This window comes from Ranitomeya imitator, chromosome 2 (assembly GCF_032444005.1).
Source record: "Ranitomeya imitator isolate aRanImi1 chromosome 2, aRanImi1.pri, whole genome shotgun sequence".
Classification (NCBI taxonomy): Eukaryota; Metazoa; Chordata; class Amphibia; order Anura; family Dendrobatidae; genus Ranitomeya; species Ranitomeya imitator.
This window is the reverse complement of record NC_091283.1, coordinates 405,585,545-405,606,704: the sequence shown is the minus strand read 5'-3', so window position 1 is coordinate 405,606,704 and position 21,160 is coordinate 405,585,545. Positions and strand designations below refer to the sequence as shown.

At 46.4% G+C, this 21,160-nt stretch overlaps 1 protein-coding gene across 5 annotated transcripts in view; it reads right to left on the bottom strand.

Annotated features, from left to right (window-relative positions):
• Window positions 1-12,596: 12,596 nt before the first annotated feature.
• LOC138664194 (uncharacterized) overlaps window positions 12,597-21,160 on the bottom strand; it is a 72,672-nt gene continuing 64,108 nt past the window's right edge. For 3 of the 5 annotated variants that reach the window (XM_069750680.1, XM_069750678.1, XM_069750677.1), the window contains 3 exons: window positions 17,707-17,832; window positions 17,401-17,436; window positions 12,597-15,487 (listed from right to left, as the gene is read on the bottom strand). In XM_069750680.1, coding sequence (XP_069606781.1) covers window positions 15,444-15,487; window positions 17,401-17,436; window positions 17,707-17,832 — 206 coding nt within the window. In that variant the 3' untranslated portion in view covers window positions 12,597-15,443. The remainder of the gene's footprint in view (window positions 15,488-17,400; window positions 17,437-17,706; window positions 17,833-21,160) is intronic. The other 2 variants (XM_069750681.1, XM_069750682.1) reach the window with 2 other exon arrangements.

Genomic DNA, 21,160 nt, shown 5'->3' with positions numbered 1-21,160 from the left:
ACTAGATCCTGGCCCATGTGAATCGACGACTCCCTCCGCCCCCGGGACCCCCCTCTCCCGAACGTTCCCCAACCATGCCGATAACAGCGATGATTCAATCTGCCTACCCCTCGCCTCCCACATTTGGAACAAATCTTTCAACCCTTGCATTAAAATACCCGCACCAACACTAACCCCCCCTACAGAAACCTCCCCTCTACATGAATCAACACTAGGAGCTAGTGAAGGTAATAAAAAAGGTAAAACGGCACTCTCACCTGGCTGCCTGGGCGCTGTGATCCCAGCAGCCGCAGATCCCGGGTCCAGATGCGCTCCTACAGTCCGTGCTCCTCCGTGTCCGTGCGGGCTTGATGATCCACGAACTTCCATGGGCCAGTCCTGAGATGTCGCTGCGTTGATAGGACCCACTGGGTGGTCCCGATCCACGGATGCTGCCCGCGATGATTCAAGGCGCGCAGCGGGGCGCTCTGTCAACCCGCCCCCGCTAGCTGCCTCAGCCCCCCCATACCCGAATGTCCTCGGCCCCTCCGCAGCTCCTGTCTGTACTCCCCTCTGACTATAATCCCAGGGATCCACATTATCTGCAGTGCTTCCAGCACTGCAACGGTTACTAGCAGCAGCAGCCAGCGAGTGGGCGGGGCTAAACCGGCGCCCATCACTGACCGCTCTGCACTCAGGGGCCTGTGCTGCTGCCGCCTGAGAGTCTCTCATACCACGCCGAGCGGCCGCCCGGATGGATGGGCTCGCCGCCGCTCCTGTCTCAGGCTCCTGCCCACCGGCCGTCCCCGGTGAGTACGCTGACCTCCCGCACCGCGCCGCCGGTTGAGGCACCCGTCGCACAGGCCCCCGCCCGCCCCTCTGCAGTACTTGCCGACGCTGAGCCGAGCCCGTTCCAGGCTGGGCACCGGCCGCTCCTCTCCCTGGATCCGGCAACGCTGGCGTTCCTTCCGATGAAGGGGAGGCCGACACCTCCCCCCGCTGTAGGCCCCGCCGACTGGTGGGATTCCTCCCGGCTCCCTGGCAGCACCCGCTAGAGCCACGGTCTGCTGCCGGAACCGAAGGGTCCTGTTATGAAAGGCAATTCAGAATCACAATGGACATGGAGGTCAGAGCACATACAGTGAACTGACAATAACCCAAAATAATAGAACGAGCTCTGAGACGTGGGAACTCTGCAGACCGCAATCCCTAAGCCTATCAAACCACACTAAAGGTAGCCGTGGAGCGCTCCTGACCAGAACCTAGGCGCCTCGTCACAGCCTGAGAAACTAGCTAATCCTGAAGATAGAAAAATAAGCCTACCTTGCCTCAGAGAAATTCCCCAAAGGAAAAGGCAGCCCCCCACATATAATTACTGTGAGTAAGATGAAAACACAAACATAGAAATGAAACAGATTTAGCAAAGTGAGGCCCGATTAGCTGAACAGAACGAGGATAGGGAAGATAACTTTGCGGTCAGCACAAAAACCTATAAAAAACCACGCAGAGGGGACAAAAAGACCCTCCGCACCGACTAACGGTACGGAGGTGGTCCCTCTGCGTCTCAGAGCTTCCAGCAGGCGAGAAAAACCAATAAAGCAAGCTGGACAGAAAAATAGCAACAAAATAACATAAGCAAAACTTAGCTTTGCAGAGCAGCAGGCCACAGGAATGATCCAGGGAAAAAACAAGTCCCACACTGAAACATTGACAGGAAGCATAGATCAAAGCATCAGGTGGAGTTAAGTAGAGAAGAAGCTAACGAGCTCACCAGATCACCTGAGGGAGGAAACTCAGAAGCTGCAGTACCACTTTCCTCCACAAACGGAAGATCCCAGAGAGAATCAGCCGAAGTACCACTTGTGACCACAGGAGTGAACTCTGCCACAGAATTCACAACAGGGTCCCCTGAGGGGCTCCTCATACGGCGCCGGGCCCTGGGGGTGACCTCGGGGCTCAGGCGCTCCGGAGGCCAAGACCTCCGAGGCCGGCGGCCCTCCGTCATTATAGTAGCTGACCCGGCTCCCCCTTCAGGAAGCAGGCCTTGTAGCGACGCCTGCAGCCAACCTGCGCCCCTAGTTCTAGCTGCATCACGAAGATGCTGAAAAATTGCCTCAACCTCCATCTGAATCTCTCTCCCACAGAGCTTGCTATCTAATTCAGAGGGGCACCAAAATGGTTGCTCCTCTAAGATGGGTGCCCCCTTTTATAATCAACCCCCCCCCCTTATCGCCCCCACCTTCCTGCCCCCCTTTGCCCTCAGCCAATCCATAATCCCCAATTCAAATAGTGCCCTCACCTCACTCCACAATATTGCCCCCACCTTTTCGCTCACCCCCTATAGGCCCATTCAACCTTGTCATGTCGTCCTCCCTCAAAGGCCTGCGGCCTAGTCCGTCCTCACTTTCCCGGTGACTACCTCTTCAAGCTCATCAAGAGAATGCCAAGAGGGTGCAAAGCATTCATCAAAGCAAAAGGTGGCTACTTTGAAGAACCTGGAATGTAAGACATAATTTCAGTTGTTTCACACTTTTTTGTTAAGTATATACAGTAATTCCACATGTTAATTCATAGTTTTGATGCCTTCAGTGTGAATGTACAATTTTCATAGTCATGAAAATACAGAAAAATCTTTAAATGAGAAGGTGTGTCCAAACTTTTGTTCTGTACTGTACGTTTTTACACTTTTCTACTATTTGTTTACTTGTCTGGAGTGAGAAGGTATTCTCTCAATTTACTGTAAGCATCACAATAAATAATACACTGGACTAATATCGTATGTAATATGGTAACTATTTATGTACACATGTACAATGGACTAACTAACCATCATTAGTCCCTGCATTCTCAAACACTAGCCATACAAAAAAATGTTAAAATAAAAAAATCTTTTTTGGAGGTCTTGCCAGTAGTGATGAGCGAATATACTCGTTACTCAAGATTTCTCGAGCAAGCTCGGGTGTCCTCCGAGTATTTTTTAGGGCTCAGAAATTTAGTTTTTATTGCCGCAGCTGAATGATTTACATCTGTTAGCCAGCATAAGCACATGTGGGGATTCCCTAGCAACCCGGCAATGATGAGAGCATTATACTGCCTCTGTACAAATCCCTAGTTAGACCGCACATGGAGTACTGTGTCCAGTTTTGGGAACCGGTGCTCAGGAAGGATATAATGGAACTAGAGAGAGTACAAAGGAGTGCAACAAAATTAATAAAGGGGATGGGAGAACTACAATACCCAGATAGATTAGCGAAATTAGGATTATTTAGTCTAGAAAAAAGATGACTGAGGGGCGATCTAATAACCATGTATAAGTATATAAGGGGACAATACAAATATCTCGCTGAGGATCTGTTTATACCAAGGAAGGTGACGGGCACAAGGGGGCATTCTTTGCGTCTGGAGGATAGAAGGTTTTTCCACCAACATAGAAGAGGATTCTTTACTGTTAGGGTGGGGAGAATCTGGAATTGCTTGCCTGAGGAGGTGGTGATGGTGAACTCAGTCGAGGGGTTCAAGAGAGACCTGGATGTCTTCCTGGAGCAGAACAATATTGTATCATACAATTATTAGGTTCTGTAGGATTACGTAGATCTGGGGATTTATTATGATGGAATATAGGCTGAACTGGATGGACAAATGTCTTTTTTCGGCCACACTAACTATGTTACTACTTACCAGGTTTTTTCCACTACTATTTTTTCTGGGTGTACCCACCTTTGGTTCCTTGATATCTGTGGTAATTTGTCTGCTTTTTTTATTCTTTTATATGAAATGTTTAGTAAACTTGTATCTTTTAATTGTTACTTTGGCCTTTGTTAAAGTGTTTTTTTTTTAGTTCTACTCATGTTCTTGCTTTATGGCTTAGTGCATAGGATAATTTTGGTGTGTCAATGATAATAATGTGCAGCAAGGACCGAACAGGTGGTGAGGAAAAAAGGTGTCGGAGGTGAACGGTAGAGTGAGCATTGTTTTTTTTATATTTTATGTCTTATACTTATTGTGCTCTGGGATAAATTCCTCTTCAGATCCACACAAATAGACTATTTCGAACATTTGCCTGATCCGCTGATGTTACAGCCTCTCATCAGCAAAAATAATTTCCGAGGTCAAAGATGCATCTAAATATTAATGGAAATCTAAGATCATGGATTTTACTAATACGATCTTCTCACATATATTTGAGACCTATCCAAATTTTTTTTTGACCTTTTAGTAAATAAATATTGAGGACAAGATTTCTTAAGTATATGAAAACTTGTGCAGCCAGTTAGACAACGCTAGAGCTCTACTTAGCTACTTAAGGTTCATTTGTCAGGATGCCAATGCTGACTCTTATACATTTCTGAATAACTTAAAAAATGTCAAAAAGCATATACCTGTTCTGTTGAATGTTTATAATTACAGAGCACACAGGGTGACAACCACAAATCTACATAGTCTTGTGCTTTCAGTAAATGATATTAGGCCTTTCTCAAACCAATCATCTTTAACCCTCCCTACAGTAGGCTAAGCCTTGTACATTCACTCCCTGACGAAGCGGCAGCGAAACGTGCGTTGGAGTGATGTGTGCGGGGGCAGCGGTGCGTCATACCGGTTGGTATTTGCGGCTGCTCTATTTACTATTTTGTCTCCCTGTTCATAGTATTGCACCTTTATCAGAAGAGTTTTTAAGCACTGGCACTTTCCTAATGGATACCACTATTATTTTTTTGGTTACATATATATGAATTTTTTCTACACGTGTATATATATATATATATATATATATATATATATATATATATATATATATAAAACGTAAAAATTGGAACAGCACAATGCTCACCGGTGGGTGCCTGGCCTCCTGGGCAGAATGGTCCACTCATCTGCCCACATAAATACAAAAATCAGCAAATGAAGGCAGCACTCCAAATCCTCATGCAGGTAAAAATGTGACTTTTATTGAACCCACATCTCTGTGCGACGTTTCGGCTCACACTGAGCCTTTTCAAGCCTTCATTTGCTGATTTTTGTATATATATATATATAATATATATATATATATATACATATACATTATATTCCCTTCCTTATATGTGCACTTTTGCTGTTCATGAATTGTTTATGGATAATATTGCACTTTATTTAATTATTTAGCAATAGTGTGTTATATTCACATGAATACATTTAATATATTTTTAATACCAGTCATCATTTAAAAAAAATACTAGAACTCCTAATATCTAACATCTTTATATATATATACTAGCTATTGAACCCGTTCTACGCCCGGGTGGCGAGCATTTATATTGGTATATGGTCTCCATCCTGGTATGTGCTGCTCCATCCTGCGTCCCCATCCTGTCATGTGCTGCACCCATCCTGCGTCCCCATCCTGTCATGTGCTGCACCCATCCTGCGTCCCCATCCTGTCATGTGCTGCACCCATCCTGCGCCCCCATCCTGTCATGTGCTGCACCCATCCTGCGTCCCCATCCTGGTATGTGCTGCACCCATCCTGTGTCCCCATCCTGTCATGTGCTGCACCCATCCTGCGTCCCCATCCTGGTATGTGCTGCACCCATCCTGCGTCCCCATCCTGTCATGTGCTGCACCCATCCTGCGTCCCCATCCTGTCATGTGTTGCACCCATCCTGCGTCCCCATCCTGGTATGTGCTGCACCCATCCTGCGTCCCGATCCTGGTATGTGCTGCACCCATCCTGCGTCCCCATCCTGGTATGTGCTGCACCCACCCTGCGTCCCAATCCTGGTATGTGCTGCAATCATCCTGCGTCCCCATCCTGGTATGTGCTGCAATCATCCTGCGTCCCCATCCTGGTATGTGCTGCAATCATCCTGCGTCCCCATCCTGCGTCCCCCATCCTGGTATGTGCTGCAATCATCCTGCGTCCCCATCCTGGTATGTGCTGCAACCATCCTGCGTCCCCATCCTGTCATGTGCTGCACCCATCCTGCGTCCCCATCCTGTCATGTGCTGCACCCATCCTGCGTCCCCATCTTGGTATGTGCTGCACCCATCCTCCGTCCCCATCCTGCGTCCCCATCCTGGTATGTGCTGCAATTATCCTGCGTCCCCATCCTGGTATGTGCTGCAACCATCCTGCGTCCCCATCCTGGTATGTGCTGCACCCATCCTGCGTCCCCATCCTGGTATGTGCTGCAATCATCCTGCATCCCCATCCTGCGTCCCCATCCTGGTATGTGCTGCAACCATCCTGCGTCCCCATCCTGGTATGTGCTGCACCCATCCTGCGTCCCCATCCTGGTATGTGCTGCAATCATCCTGCGTCCCCATCCTGGTATGTGCTGCAATCATCCTGCGTCCCCATCCTGGTATGTGCTGCAACCATCCTGCGTCCCCATCCTGGTATGTGCTGCACCCATCCTGCGTCCCCATCCTGGTATGTGCTGCACCCATCCTGCGTCCCCATCCTGGTATGTGCTGCAATCATCCTGCGTCCCCATCCTGGTATGTGCTGCAATCATCCTGCATCCCCATCCTGGTATGTGCTGCAATCATCCTGCGTCCCCATCCTGGTATGTGCTGCAATCATCCTGCGTCCCCATCCTGCGTCCCCCATCCTGGTATGTGCTGCAATCATCCTGCGTCCCCATCCTGGTATGTGCTGCAATCATCCTGCGTCCCCATCCTGGTATGTGCTGCAACCATCCTGCGTCCCCATCCTGGTATGTGCTGCACCCATCCTGCGTCCCCATCCTGGTATGTGCTGCACCCATCCTGCGTCCCCATCCTGGTATGTGCTGCAATCATCCTGCGTCCCCATCCTGGTATGTGCTGCAATCATCCTGCGTCCCCATCCTGGTATGTGCTGCAACCATCCTGCGTCCCCATCCTGCGTCCCCATCCAGGTATGTGCTGCAACCATCCTGCGTCCCCATCCTGGTATGTGCTGCACCCATCCTGCGTCCCCATCCTGGTATGTGCTGCACCCATCCTGCGTCCCCATCCTGGTATGTGCTGCACCCATCCTGCGTCCCCATCCTGCATCCCCCATCCTGGTATGTGCTGCAATCATCCTGCGTCCCCATCCTGGTATGTGCTGCAATCATCCTGCGTCCCCATCCTGGTATGTGCTGCAATCATCCTGCATCCCCATCCTGGTATGTGCTGCAATCATCCTGCGTCCCCATCCTGGTATGTGCTGCAATCATCCTGCGTCCCCATCCTGCATCCCCCATCCTGGTATGTGCTGCAATCATCCTGCGTCCCCATCCTGGTATGTGCTGCAATCATCCTGCGTCCCCATCCTGGTATGTGCTGCAATCATCCTGCGTCCCCATCCTGCGTCCCCCATCCTGGTATGTGCTGCAATCATCCTGCGTCCCCATCCTGGTATGTGCTGCAATCATCCTGCGTCCCCATCCTGTCATGTGCTGCAATCATCCTGCGTCCCCATCCTGGTATGTGCTGCAATCATCCTGCGTCCCCATCCTGGTATGTGCTGCAATCATCCTGCGTCCCCATCCTGGTATGTGCTGCAATCATCCTGCGTCCCCATCCTGCGTCCCCCATCCTGGTATGTGCTGCAATCATCCTGCGTCCCCATCCTGGTATGTGCTGCAACCATCCTGCGTCCCCATCCTGTCATGTGCTGCACCCATCCTGCGTCCCCATCCTGTCATGTGCTGCACCCATCCTGCGTCCCCATCTTGGTATGTGCTGCACCCATCCTCCGTCCCCATCCTGCGTCCCCATCCTGGTATGTGCTGCAATTATCCTGCGTCCCCATCCTGGTATGTGCTGCAACCATCCTGCGTCCACATCCTGGTATGTGCTGCACCCATCCTGCGTCCCCATCCTGGTATGTGCTGCAATCATCCTGCATCCCCATCCTGCGTCCCCATCCTGGTATGTGCTGCAACCATCCTGCGTCCCCATCCTGGTATGTGCTGCACCCATCCTGCGTCCCCATCCTGGTATGTGCTGCAATCATCCTGCGTCCCCATCCTGGTATGTGCTGCAATCATCCTGCGTCCCCATCCTGGTATGTGCTGCAACCATCCTGCGTCCCCATCCTGGTATGTGCTGCACCCATCCTGCGTCCCCATCCTGGTATGTGCTGCACCCATCCTGCGTCCCCATCCTGGTATGTGCTGCAATCATCCTGCGTCCCCATCCTGGTATGTGCTGCAATCATCCTGCGTCCCCATCCTGGTATGTGCTGCAACCATCCTGCGTCCCCATCCTGGTATGTGCTGCACCCATCCTGCGTCCCCATCCTGGTATGTGCTGCACCCATCCTGCGTCCCCATCCTGGTATGTGCTGCAATCATCCTGCGTCCCCATCCTGGTATGTGCTGCAATCATCCTGCATCCCCATCCTGGTATGTGCTGCAATCATCCTGCGTCCCCATCCTGGTATGTGCTGCAATCATCCTGCGTCCCCATCCTGGTATGTGCTGCAACCATCCTGCGTCCCCATCCTGCGTCCCCATCCAGGTATGTGCTGCAACCATCCTGCGTCCCCATCCTGGTATGTGCTGCACCCATCCTGCGTCCCCATCCTGGTATGTGCTGCACCCATCCTGCGTCCCCATCCTGGTATGTGCTGCACCCATCCTGCGTCCCCATCCTGCATCCCCCATCCTGGTATGTGCTGCAATCATCCTGCGTCCCCATCCTGGTATGTGCTGCAATCATCCTGCGTCCCCATCCTGGTATGTGCTGCAATCATCCTGCATCCCCATCCTGGTATGTGCTGCAATCATCCTGCGTCCCCATCCTGGTATGTGCTGCAATCATCCTGCGTCCCCATCCTGCATCCCCCATCCTGGTATGTGCTGCAATCATCCTGCGTCCCCATCCTGGTATGTGCTGCAATCATCCTGCGTCCCCATCCTGGTATGTGCTGCAATCATCCTGCGTCCCCATCCTGCGTCCCCCATCCTGGTATGTGCTGCAATCATCCTGCGTCCCCATCCTGGTATGTGCTGCAATCATCCTGCGTCCCCATCCTGTCATGTGCTGCAATCATCCTGCGTCCCCATCCTGGTATGTGCTGCAATCATCCTGCGTCCCCATCCTGGTATGTGCTGTAACCATCCTGCGTCCCCATCCTGCGTCCCCATCCTGGTATGTGCTGCAACCATCCGGGGGCCTGAGCAGGCGGGGACACCGGCGCGCTGTGGGGGTCAGGTGCCGGTATCGCCGCCAGCTCAGGCCCCCCAGCACTTCCTATACTCACATGTCTGTCCCGTTCCAGCGCTGCGCGCCGCCATCTTCCCGGTCTCCTGGCTGTGACTGTTCAGTCAGAGGGCGGCGCCGGCGCGCATTAAGCGCGTCATCGCGCCCTCTGAACTGAAGGTCACAGACCGAAGACCGGGAAGATGGCGGCGCTCAGCGGTGGAACGGAGGACAGGTGAATATGGCCGATACTCACCCTCCTGGCGGTCCCTGCTTCTCTGTTGGAGATCGCGGTGTGCGTTCAATGTGAACGCATACCGCGATCTCCCGGGAGCGTCACTCTGTGAGGCCCAGACTGTCTATAGAGGCTTCGGACAGAGTGACGCTCCCAGCGTTATATTATAGATATATATATATATTTGGATATATATTTTTTATTTTTTTATTTTTTTTATCAATTGGTCTGACGTACCCTGCCCTCTGCATACAGGTCTTATTATTTTTCTTTGTATTTTGGTTTTTTAAGTATTTTAATAAAATTCCTTGCTCTTGTTATATTTTTTCTTATGTATTGTTGTGTCATTTTTGCCTTATATGCTAATAAAATAATATAACTTTTACGTGCTTGATGAATACTTTCTTGGGTTTATATTTGATTTATATTCATTAATTTTATATTTATTAGATATTTTTTGTATTTCTTTTCTATGTAGGATTAAGCTTTGTACATTGCCTGTGACATGCATGCTGCTGCATTAGGCACTGTCCGGAGCCTTTACTGTGCATTAGCATACAGGAGGCAAAATGAACCTGATAAAAGTGGCAGGACTGGCTGACCAGGTAATGTATATTGGGGTGTCATGACTTTTCCCTGTCAGGCAACAGAAGAATAAAGCCATTAGACTTAAACATGCCTTATCCTTTTGTTTTCAAGGAAGAACAGTTGCAAATAGAGGTCTAGCAGCATCTTCCTCCCCTCTCTCCATTTTGAACATATTTGTCCAACACCAATCTAAAGAGTATAACCATCAGTAGATATGTGGTTTTCCAGCTTCTGGCTCACAATTTGTGAAAATATCTTTAATTATAGCTTCTGTGATCTAGTTTCTCCCCAGTTGATATCTGGACGATGTATCAAAGCTACTGCCTACAGGCAGCAATCTTACAGTCAAAATGGAGAACGTATAGGCTTAAAAACAATTACGAGGTGGTTTTGAAGTTGAAGCAATATCATAATGAGGGGGTTAATAAAGCGGTCATAAACTCATAATTATTTCTTGTAGCTGCTTGAGCTTCTCTTCAAGATGAGGACAAGTGACTACTGCCTCATGGTGTTGTGTTACCTTCGCGTAGGTCAACGCTGCAATCCTACAGGTTAAACTAGAGGAGTTTGAGATCTTTTTATGCCCCATCTCCAGGACTGGAGCAAAAGCACCCAATTTTAAGTGACGTTTACATAAACTCTTCCTCTTTTGCTCCCATGGGTCTTTATTTTGGCTCATATTTAGGAGGAGACATCATATGTGACTTTCTGGTCTTTTGGGCTGCTCAGTAAGAGGAGGAACTGGGAAAGGGGCACAAGATCAGAAATCAAAACTTTACAGACCTCATGCACGCAGGGGGAGAGCAGTTACGTGATAGGCTTACAAATTATCCTCCAGGGAAGAACGCTATTAGTTGCATAAAAATAGTCTGCTGATTGAATTAAATATGACTTTGAAAGACCGGATAAGCTCTTTAGCGTAAGCAGGATATTTAACCAGTTTCCTGAAAAGAGGAGACAATGCAGAATATCTGCTGCTGAATAATATTGTGGACCTAATATCATTGTTATTCATAGTTCTACAGAAATGTCAAAAAATGATGTGAAAATTGAAAATGAAAGAGGTTGTAATTAGCTAAAGTACTTGTGTCTAAGGGTATGAAAGTTTTTTTCTTAATATAGATGTTGGGTGATTTTCCATTACATAACTGATAACTCAGACAATTTGAAGTTTTACAATAATGTATACTCCGTGACTACTTTATGATATAAATGTCATGATCTAGGTCAGGGTTTGCTTCTTGCTTTTCTTTCCCTGGCCTAGTTATGGTGGGGTTAACCTTTCCTGCCTCTCTTTGGTTCGTGGGTGGCTATTTATTGGTGACATTTCTGGTAGTTGTGTCAGTGATAGTTCCAGCCTCTGGCTTGAGCAGCTTACCCATATGCCCTACTGATCCTTCTGCCTCTGACTACCCGTATTTGTGCCTGACCTGTTCCCTACCCCTAAGTGTGTCTATGGTGATTTTCTACAGTGTATGACTCAGCTTGAATTCTGAACCCTGCCTCCAGCTTTCTGTCTCTGTTACTACGTTTCCCGTCTGGCTTTGACTCTTTGGCTCGTACCCCGACTATGTCTTCTGTCTGACGTTTTGGATCCCAAGCTCCCGTCTGGTTCTGATTTTTGGCTTGTCTCTTACCACGTGCATTTGCTGTGACCTCTGGTACTTTATCTTCCTGTTTGTTGCTGACTGGCCTGTCTGACTACTCTGCCACCTCCTAGTGGCGCTCTGTGCTTTGCACTCTGGTGCTACACAGTTAGTGCTACCTTTTATCCCTTACCTACTCCCCCTGGTGGAGGTTACGTGCAACTGCCTTGCAGTTGCATTACAGTAAAACAGCTCTATTGCACTGACCAACATTATTCCTGCCCTCAGGACCACCATGGTAAAATCCTTCAAGAATGTTCTAAATTTTTTTCTGAAATATCAGTACAGTCCTGGCAATTTCAGGACAGTTGGCAATGATGCAATAAGAAAAAAACCCTAGTCATAGCCACCATCAGTGATGGAAAAAAAACAGTAAAAGGCATCTGTTAAAATGGATAGTCCCATGATATCCAAAAGCTCATGATAAAGCAACTCTTTTATTCTCTAAAAGTCATTGCCGAAAGTGTTGGCACCCTTGAAATTATTCCATGAAAGTGAAGTATTTCTCCCAAAAAATTATTGCAATTACACTTATTTTGTTATACATACAGTATGTTTAGTTACTTTGGAACAACATAAAAAAAGACGAGAAAAAAAGGCAAATTGTACATAATTTCACAAAAAAAACCAAAGATGGGCTGGTCAAAATTGTTGAGACTTTTTTAAAATTGTGGGTAAACAACTTTGTGATGCTCATTCAATCTCGTTTGTGCCTGTGGACCTGAGAACCAGAATTGTTGAAAAATGTCAACAATCTCAAGGTTGCAAGTCCATCTCCGAAGATCTTGATGTTCCTTTGTCCACGGTGCTGAACATAATCAAGAAGTTTACAACTCATCACGCTTGTAGCTAATTTTCCTGGACGGCAGAGAAAAAATTGATGACAGTGGACCCCTAACCTATTGAGCCCCTGTGTGCAGAGGTTGTACCGATGGTATGTCCACCCCTGGCCACTGTGATTTTTAAGGAAATGTGAAGACGAAAAAAATGAAAACACATAAAATACTTAACTTTATTCAATACAATTCATATTCAATAGAAAAAAATATACGCAAACATTTAGGATGTGAGATTGCAAACATACATGTGCATGATTATACAAATTCACTATACAGTATATACACTCGTATATTAAGTGCTCAATATTAATCATTTACCCGTAACCTGTTTGATATTTGACTTATTTTAGGAGACTTTTTCTAATTTCTTACTATTTTTGAAAAAAATAATGTTCCTAAATTTTTTATAGACATTTTTCCAGAGTACTTCTTTACACAAAAATTCACATTTTGGGATTCCTATACTTATATATCCTGTGCCTGCTACCACGTGCAAACTTTCAGGGTTATTTACAGTGGAATAACTATATTGTCCTATTACATGATTTAAAGATTTGTCTGCCATTTCTTGTTCTTTGGGAGGCGGCTGGCTGACAAATCCTTTGCAGGCATTCATCAAAACAATGTATATCTAGTAGTGATGAGCGAATGTGCTCGGATATGACGTTGTCTGAGCATGCTTGTGTGCTAACCGAGTGTATTCAGCGTGCTCGAAAAATATGTTCAAGTCTAACTAAAAGGCAATCCCTACATGTGTAAAGGCTGTCGAACAGCCGTGAGACATGCAGCCGCGGGGACTCGAACATATTTTTCGAGCACTCAGTTAGCTCCTTAGCATACTCGGATAATGCCTTATCCGAGCACGTTCTCTCATCACTAACATCCATTAAAAAATGTATATGTTAACGTATACCTTTTTATAACATGGGACCTTTGAGCTGATGGATGGCCGATAGATGGCATCCATTGGATATATTTTATGGCATGAATCTCTAGATTAGTCAGGTTTAGAAACAAATTAAGTAAAGCATGTCTGTAGGTCCTATTATAAGCATCCATGAGCTTGTACGCTACAATAACAGCAGTGGTGGGCATACAATTGGTGCAACCAGTACAGCTACACAGGGGCCCAAGAGATAAAGGGACCATTTCCATCTCGAAAGGAGCAAGCAAAGACACTTAAAGGGGCCCATGAACTGTTCTTGTACAAAAGCCATTTTCAGCCCGTGTCCAGCACTGAATAACAAGGTTGTGTAGCTACACTATTTGCATTTCATCCACAGTGAGAGTGAATGGTTGCGTTACCTAATAGTGTAACACACTAGTGATGAGCGAGTATACTCGTTGCTCGGGTTTTCCCGAGCACGTTCGGTGATCTCCGAGTATTTCTTAGTGTTCGGAGATTAAGTTTTCATCACGGCAGCTGAATGATTTAGAGCTATTAGCCAGCTAGATTACATGTGGGGATTCCTTAGCAACCAGGCAACCCCCACATGTACTCAGGCTGGCTAGTAGCTGTAAATCATTCAGCTGCCGCAATGAAAACTTAATCTCCGAACACTAAGAAATACTCAGAGATCACCCGAGCGTGCTCGGGAAAACCCGAGCAACGAGTATAATCGCTCATCACTATAACACACCAATGCACTACGCTATTAACTGTGAACGCCAGCTACATCTGTTAGTTCATGAGACCCAAGGCTACACCCTTTATAAATTCATATTATTTAATATTAAAATGTAAGATACTTTTTTTAAATCTTGCGATACATGACATTGAGTTACATAACATACGTGACTTTAGTTTATAAAACCATTTCATGGCATACAGATACTGTACATAATATGCAATTGAGGCAAGATTCTCTAATTTTATGGGAAAACATACATCTTATGAATTAAGACCAGCAGACACTAGATGTATTGCCAAATATGAAAACTAATGCAAAACTAAGGCATCATAATGTAATACTTTATACTACTTTGATGCCCCACTATTCTATGTATGATGGCAGGTAGGTACTAAATGAATATTTGCTGATCAGCCTGATTCACATTAATAAAAATGAGCTGACACTCCTGACACAGCCCATGAACAGAAGTAACAGTGTTTCTGGGGAAAAAAAGGAAATTCCTTTTTTTTTCAAAAAATACCGGACCTACCCCCAATTTATCAGATTGAGCAGTTTGACACATTTCTGCTGGGTATGTTGGAAGATTTGATGGTAGTATTCTATTTTTTTCGTTATGGAGATATGGTGGAGGTGCTTTCTTTTCAAGTCAGGAGGCAGATAAGCTTAAAGTAGCTCTTCAATGAAAATAAGTTATCACCTATCCACAAGATAGAAGATATCTTGCTAATTGGACCTCCCCGACCAGAAGAATAGGAGGCTTTTTTCCCTGATGGAGATGAAGGTGCAGGACAGGGGCTCTCTGAAAAAGCTGAGGTTAAATGAAGAGCTCAACAGCCTCATAGGGAATGAACGGAGTGCAGGTCGCATTTGCGCACTGCTACACATCCTAACAGGGACAAAAAGTCTCCCATTCTGCCAATTGATGCAGATCTCAGCACTTGGACCACCACCAGTCAACAAGTAGATAGGTGAAAACTGTTTATTTCAAAGGACAGCCCCCTTAAACCATCGGATTACTAAAGAGGGTGGATGAAGGTGACTCCTTTAGGTAACAAATTTAAAATATATCTTTACAAAAAGTAGAGATGTATCAACTTCATGGAATAGGTTGCACCATTTAAGATCACCAGTCCTATGACTTTCTTTAGTCCAGTGTAAAGTGCCCATTTTCTACCAACTTAACATGGGTCACACATGGTATTTTCTTAAAGTAACCATGATTCTTCTTTGATTCTGCACACGTTATTTCTCTTATACAGTTTGTGGTTGCTATGTGGATCATACAATGTGAGGGGCTATGAGGACCATCATACCATGTATGGGTGGCTGTGAGAACCATAATATTGTGAGTATGGGGGGGCTGTGGGGGCCATCATACTGTCGGTGGTATGGGTGTATTCTCTTCTTGCGGGACTTCTGTTTAAAAAGAAAAGAAAATACCATTAGGAAAGTGATATATAACCCGAGCTGCCTCATGGGTGACACAGAGTATTGTATGGTAAGATTCATTGATCACATATAACCATATTTTTTTTCAATGATCCCGTCTTGACAGGTGTTCTCCATTATTTGAAGGATTTTTGGAAAATCCTCCAAACCAGACCTGAGCAAAATGTGGGCCACATCCAGTACTTTGGTTGTTCCTGTATGTCCCTTGGAACAGAATAGCCCTCAGAATAAGATAGCCAAAGGACTGCACTATTCGGTTGCCCTCCACTGCCCCATGTCTCAATTTCACCAGTATCTGCATTTTTAGGATGCAGATATTGATGATTATAATTATGGAGCAGGCAGTACAGGCTCCTTCTTCCACTATTTAGCATGTGTAACTGAGTCGTGGGCAGGAGAAGCGATGACGTCACTAGATGGCATCTATTATACGGAGCCTCAGTGCACACAGCAAAGACCCGTGAATAGCGCCAGGGGAACATGAGCAAGGTTAGTATATATTTTTTCTAATTGTCAGTAGCTTAAGGGTGAATATGTGAGATCATTATACTGTGGGATGGGTGTGCTGAGGTCTGTGCATAGGGCTGCTGTGAGGACCATCGTACCATGTATGGTGAGCTGTGAGTACCATCATACAGTGTGTGGGGCACTGTTAGGTCCATTATACTGTGTGGGGGGGCTGTGATGAGTGTAGCACCATGTGTGGAAGGCTGTAGAGACTGTTATACCATGTGTGGGGTCTGTGAAGACTGTCATACTGTGTGTGGGGCTCATTATATAGGCTGTGGGGGTCAACCTATTGTGTGGGAGACTGTGTGGTCATCATTAAAGGGAAGGCTGAGGGGATCATACTTTTTGAGTGGCTGTGAGGACCATCATACTGTGTTTGTGGGCCTGTGGGGTTTATCACTCTTTGTGTTGGGGGACTTAATGTGAGGGGCTATGTGGATCATACAATGTGAGGGGCTATGAGGACCATCATACCATGTATGGGTGGCTGTGAGAACCATAATATTGTGAGTATGGGGGGGCTGTGGGGGCCATCATACTGTCTGTGGGGAGTTGTAAGGGCTACCATACTGTGGGCTGTTGTGGGAGCCATCAGACTATGTTTGGAGGCTATGGGGGCCATCACACTGTGTTGGGTGTCTGTGAGAACATCAAACTGTGAGTGGGGGGCTGTGAGGTCCATCACACTGTGTTGTAGACTGTGTGTGGGGGAGGACTGTGGGGATATCATACTGTTTGGGGGCTTGTGTGAGCATCATATTGTGTTGGGAGAGCTACTGATTCCGGTACAAAGACTAAATAACATGAGCATATGATTTATAAACTTTTTAAAAATCAGTAAAATTATATGGTTCTGATTAGCTGTTACTGGTAAGAACACAAGGTACAATAAAATCTCCCCTCAGGAGAATTAACTACCTATCCTTGCTCCAAACAATGGGGCATTTAGCATTGGACTTTAAAGCTGGGGTCATAAATTGTCTGGCTTACCCTTACAAAATTGGCTGTCTACCAGGGCTGGACCTTGACCAATTAGGTGAACAGCCATGGCCGATGTAAATGTAGGATGCCAAAAGTAAGTTTTTAGAACCTAATAATTGATATTGTCTCATCTTTCCACTACTAAAGAGACGTAGCTTTTAATTATTTTAATAAAGCCTTAAAAATATTTCCCATTAATCTAAAAATTTACATGTAAATTTAAGTTTTTGGGTCATCCACATATGTCAATTTGGTTGTTTTTCTTAGTTATATGGGTTTTTGAGAAATCTATATATTCCCATCTGTGTGCTTACTGTAATGTGGGGTCTTTTTTGCCCCAGTTTTTCTTTGGGAAGGTGAAAATTAATTTTATTAACTGTGGTACTCACCTTGCCCCAGGAGGGATGCTATTGAAAGACGTTGAGCTAGAAGGAATTAAAATACTATGTGAATGATATATAATAGTTATAATAAAGCTCGTAATTTTATTTTTGTTTTTTTAGTGGATTTTACTTTTTTTTTAATCAATCTGATTGGTCAGGTTGCTTGGCATTAAACCTCATAAATCAGGTATTGATGGCCTTACCTAAGGGAGGGCCATTCATTTTATAGAAAATTTCTTAAAATTAATGAAAGCTTGTTGGTATAACAGTTTAAATCATTTCAAAAATTTGTGAACTGTAGAATATATTTACCTCTCATAATGATCCCATTTCGCCTTTTTATTAAGTAACCAACTGCAGCAGCAACCAAAACAACAACTACAAATATGGCGACTATTGAGACAGTAGAATTCTTGCTGTTTAATGGGGATAGTATTGCTGAAAAGAAAGGTTCAGGTTGTTTAATACATTTTTCTATTCACTGTAGTCCATTGGTCTTAATAGTAAGAGACTATTTGATAGGCTACGTGCACACGATGCGGATTTTGCTGCGGATCCGCAGCGTTTCCGCAGCTGCGGGTCCGCAGCAGTTTCCCATGAGTTTACATTACAATGTAAACCTATGGGAAACAGAAAACGCTGTGCCCATGCTGCGGAAAAAAACGCGCGGAAACGCAGCGGTTTACATTCCGCAGCATGTCACTTCTTTCTGTGGATTCCGCAGCGGTTTTACACCTGCTCCAATAGAAAACCGCAGTGAAATCCGCACAAAAAACGCGGTAAATCCGTGATAAATCTGCAGCAAAAACGCAGCGTTTTTGCCCTGCAGATTTATCAAATCCGCTGCGGAAAAATCCGCAGAGGACCATTCTACGTGTGCACATAGCCATATGGTTATTTGTTCACCACTTCTAATACTTGAGTATTGTATGGTAGTGTGGCACTTAGAGATGTGTGGATATTTTGAAATTTGAATTTTTATATTTCCCTAAATTTTCCCTCAAAAATTAGATTTGCGGTGAGTAAAGTTGTGTGAATCTCAATACTGGAAAGCTTGTAATTGTTCAGAAAACACATGGGGAGAGTAGAAAGGACCCTGCAGATCTGCTGACCATAAGAGATTACACACTACTAGAGAAAGATTGTGAGAGGACCCTGCTGATCATAAGAGCTTGCATTCTACAGGAGAAAGAAAGCACCACACTGATAAGAGCTTACACTCTACAGGAGAGAGAGATAAAGAAAGAGGTGATACCGCTGACCATAAAGGCCCCTTCACATTAAGCGACGCTGCAGCGATACCGACAACGATCCGGATCGCTGCAGCGTCGCTGTTTGGTCGCTGGAGAGCTGTCACACAGACCGCTCTCCAGCGACCAACGACGCCGGTAACCAGGGTAAACATCGGGTAACTAAGCGCAGGGCCGCGCTTAGTAACCCGATGTTTACCCTGGTTACCATCCTAAAAGTAAAAAACAAACAAACAGTACATACTTACCTACAGCCGTCTGTCCTCCAGCGCTGTGCTCTGCACTCCTCCTGTACTGTCTGTGTGAGCACAGCGGCCGGAAAGCAGAGCGGTGACGTCACCGCTCTGCTTTCCGGCTGACCGACGCTCACAGCCAGTACAGGAGCAGTGCAGAGCATAGCGCTGGAGGACAGACGGCTGTAGGTAAGTATGTACTGTTTGTTTTTTTTTACTTTTAGGATGGTAACCAGGGTAAACATCGGGTTACTAAGCGCGGCCCTGCGCTTAGTTACCCGATGTTTACCCTGGTTACCAGTGAAGACATCGCTGGATCGGTGTCACACACGCCGATCCAGCGATGTCAGCAGGAGTCCAGCGACGAAATAAAGTTCTGGACTTTATTCAGCGACCAACGATCTCCCAGCAGGGGACTGATCGTTGGTCGCTGTCACACATAACGATTTCATTAACGATATCGTTGCTACGTCACAAAAAGCAACGATATCGTTAACAATATCGTTATGTGTGAAGGTACCTTAAGAGCTTACACTCTACAGGAGAGAGAGGACCCCGCTGACCATAAGAGCTTACACTCTACAGGAGAGAGAGGACCCCACTGACCATAAGAGCTTACACTCTACAGGAGAGAGAGGACCCCACTGACCATAAGAGCTTACACTCTACAGGAGAGAGAGGACCCCGCTGACCATAAGAATTTACACTCTACAGGAAAGAGAGGACCCCCCTGACCATAAGAGCTTACACTCTACAGGAGAGCGAGAGGACCCCACTGACCATAAAAGCTTACACTTTACAGGAGAGAGAGAGGACCCCACTGACCATAAGAGCTTACACTCTACAGGAGAGAGAGGACGCCACTGACCATAAGAGCTTACACTTTACAGGAGAGAGAGAGGACCCCACTGACCATAAGAGCTTACACTCTACAGGAGAGAGAGGACCCCGCTGACCATAAGAGTTTACACTCTACAGGAGAGGGAGAGGACCCTGCTGACCATAAGACCTTACACTCTACAGGAGAGAGGACCCTGCTGACCATAAGAGCTTACACTCTACAGGAGAGAGAGGAGCCCGCTGACCATAAGCGCTTATATTCTACAAGAGAGAGAGAGAGAGGACCCTACTGACCATAAGAGCTTACACTCTACAGGAGAGAGAGGACCCAGCTGACCATAAGAGCTTACACTCTACAGGAGAGAGAGGACCCCACTGACCATAAGAGCTTACACTCTACAGGAGAGAGAGGACCCCGCTGACCATAAGAGCTTACACTCTACAGGAGAGAGAGGACCCCGCTGACCATAAGAGTTTACACTCTACAGGAAAGAGAGGACCCCACTGACCATAAGAGCTTACACTCTACAGGAGAGGGAGAGGACCCCACTGACCATAAGAGCTTACACTTTACAGGAGAGAGAGAGGACCCCACTGACCATAAGAGCTTACACTCTACAGGAGAGAGAGGACCCCGCTGACCATAAGAGCTTACACTCTACAGGAGAGAGAGGACCCCGCTGACCATAAGCGCTTACATTCTACAAGAGAGAGAGAGAGAGGACCCTACTGACCATAAGAGCTTACACTTTACAGGAGAGGGAGAGGACCCCGCTGACCATAAGAGCTTACACTCTACAGGAGAGAGAGGACCCCGCTGACCATAAGAGCTTACACTCTACAGGAGAGAGAGGACCCCACTGACCATAAGAGCTTACACTCTACAGGAGAGAGAGGACCCCGCTGACCATAAGAGCTTACACTCTACAGGAGAGAGAGGACCCCGCTGACCATAAGAGTTTACACTCTACAGGAGAGGGAGAGGACCCTGCTGACCATAAGAGCTTACACTATACAGGAGAGAGAGAGGACCCCACTGACCATAAGAGCTTACACTCTACAGGAGAGAGAGGACCCCGCTGACCATAAGAGCTTACACTCTACAGGAGAGAGAGGACCCCGCTGACCATAAGAGTTTACACTCTACAGGAGAGGGAGAGGACCCTGCTGACCATAATAGCTTACACTATACAGGAGAGAGTGAGGACCCCACTGACCATAAGAGCTTACACTCTACAGGAGAGAGAGGACCCTGCTGACCATAAGAGCTTACACTCTACAGGAGAGAGAGGACCCCGCTGACCATAAGCACTTACATTCTACAAGAGAGAGAGAGAGAGGACCCTACTGACCATAAGAGCTTACACTTTACAGGAGAGGGAGAGGACCCCGCTGACCATAAGAGCTTACACTCTACAGGAGAGAGAGGACCCCGCTGACCAT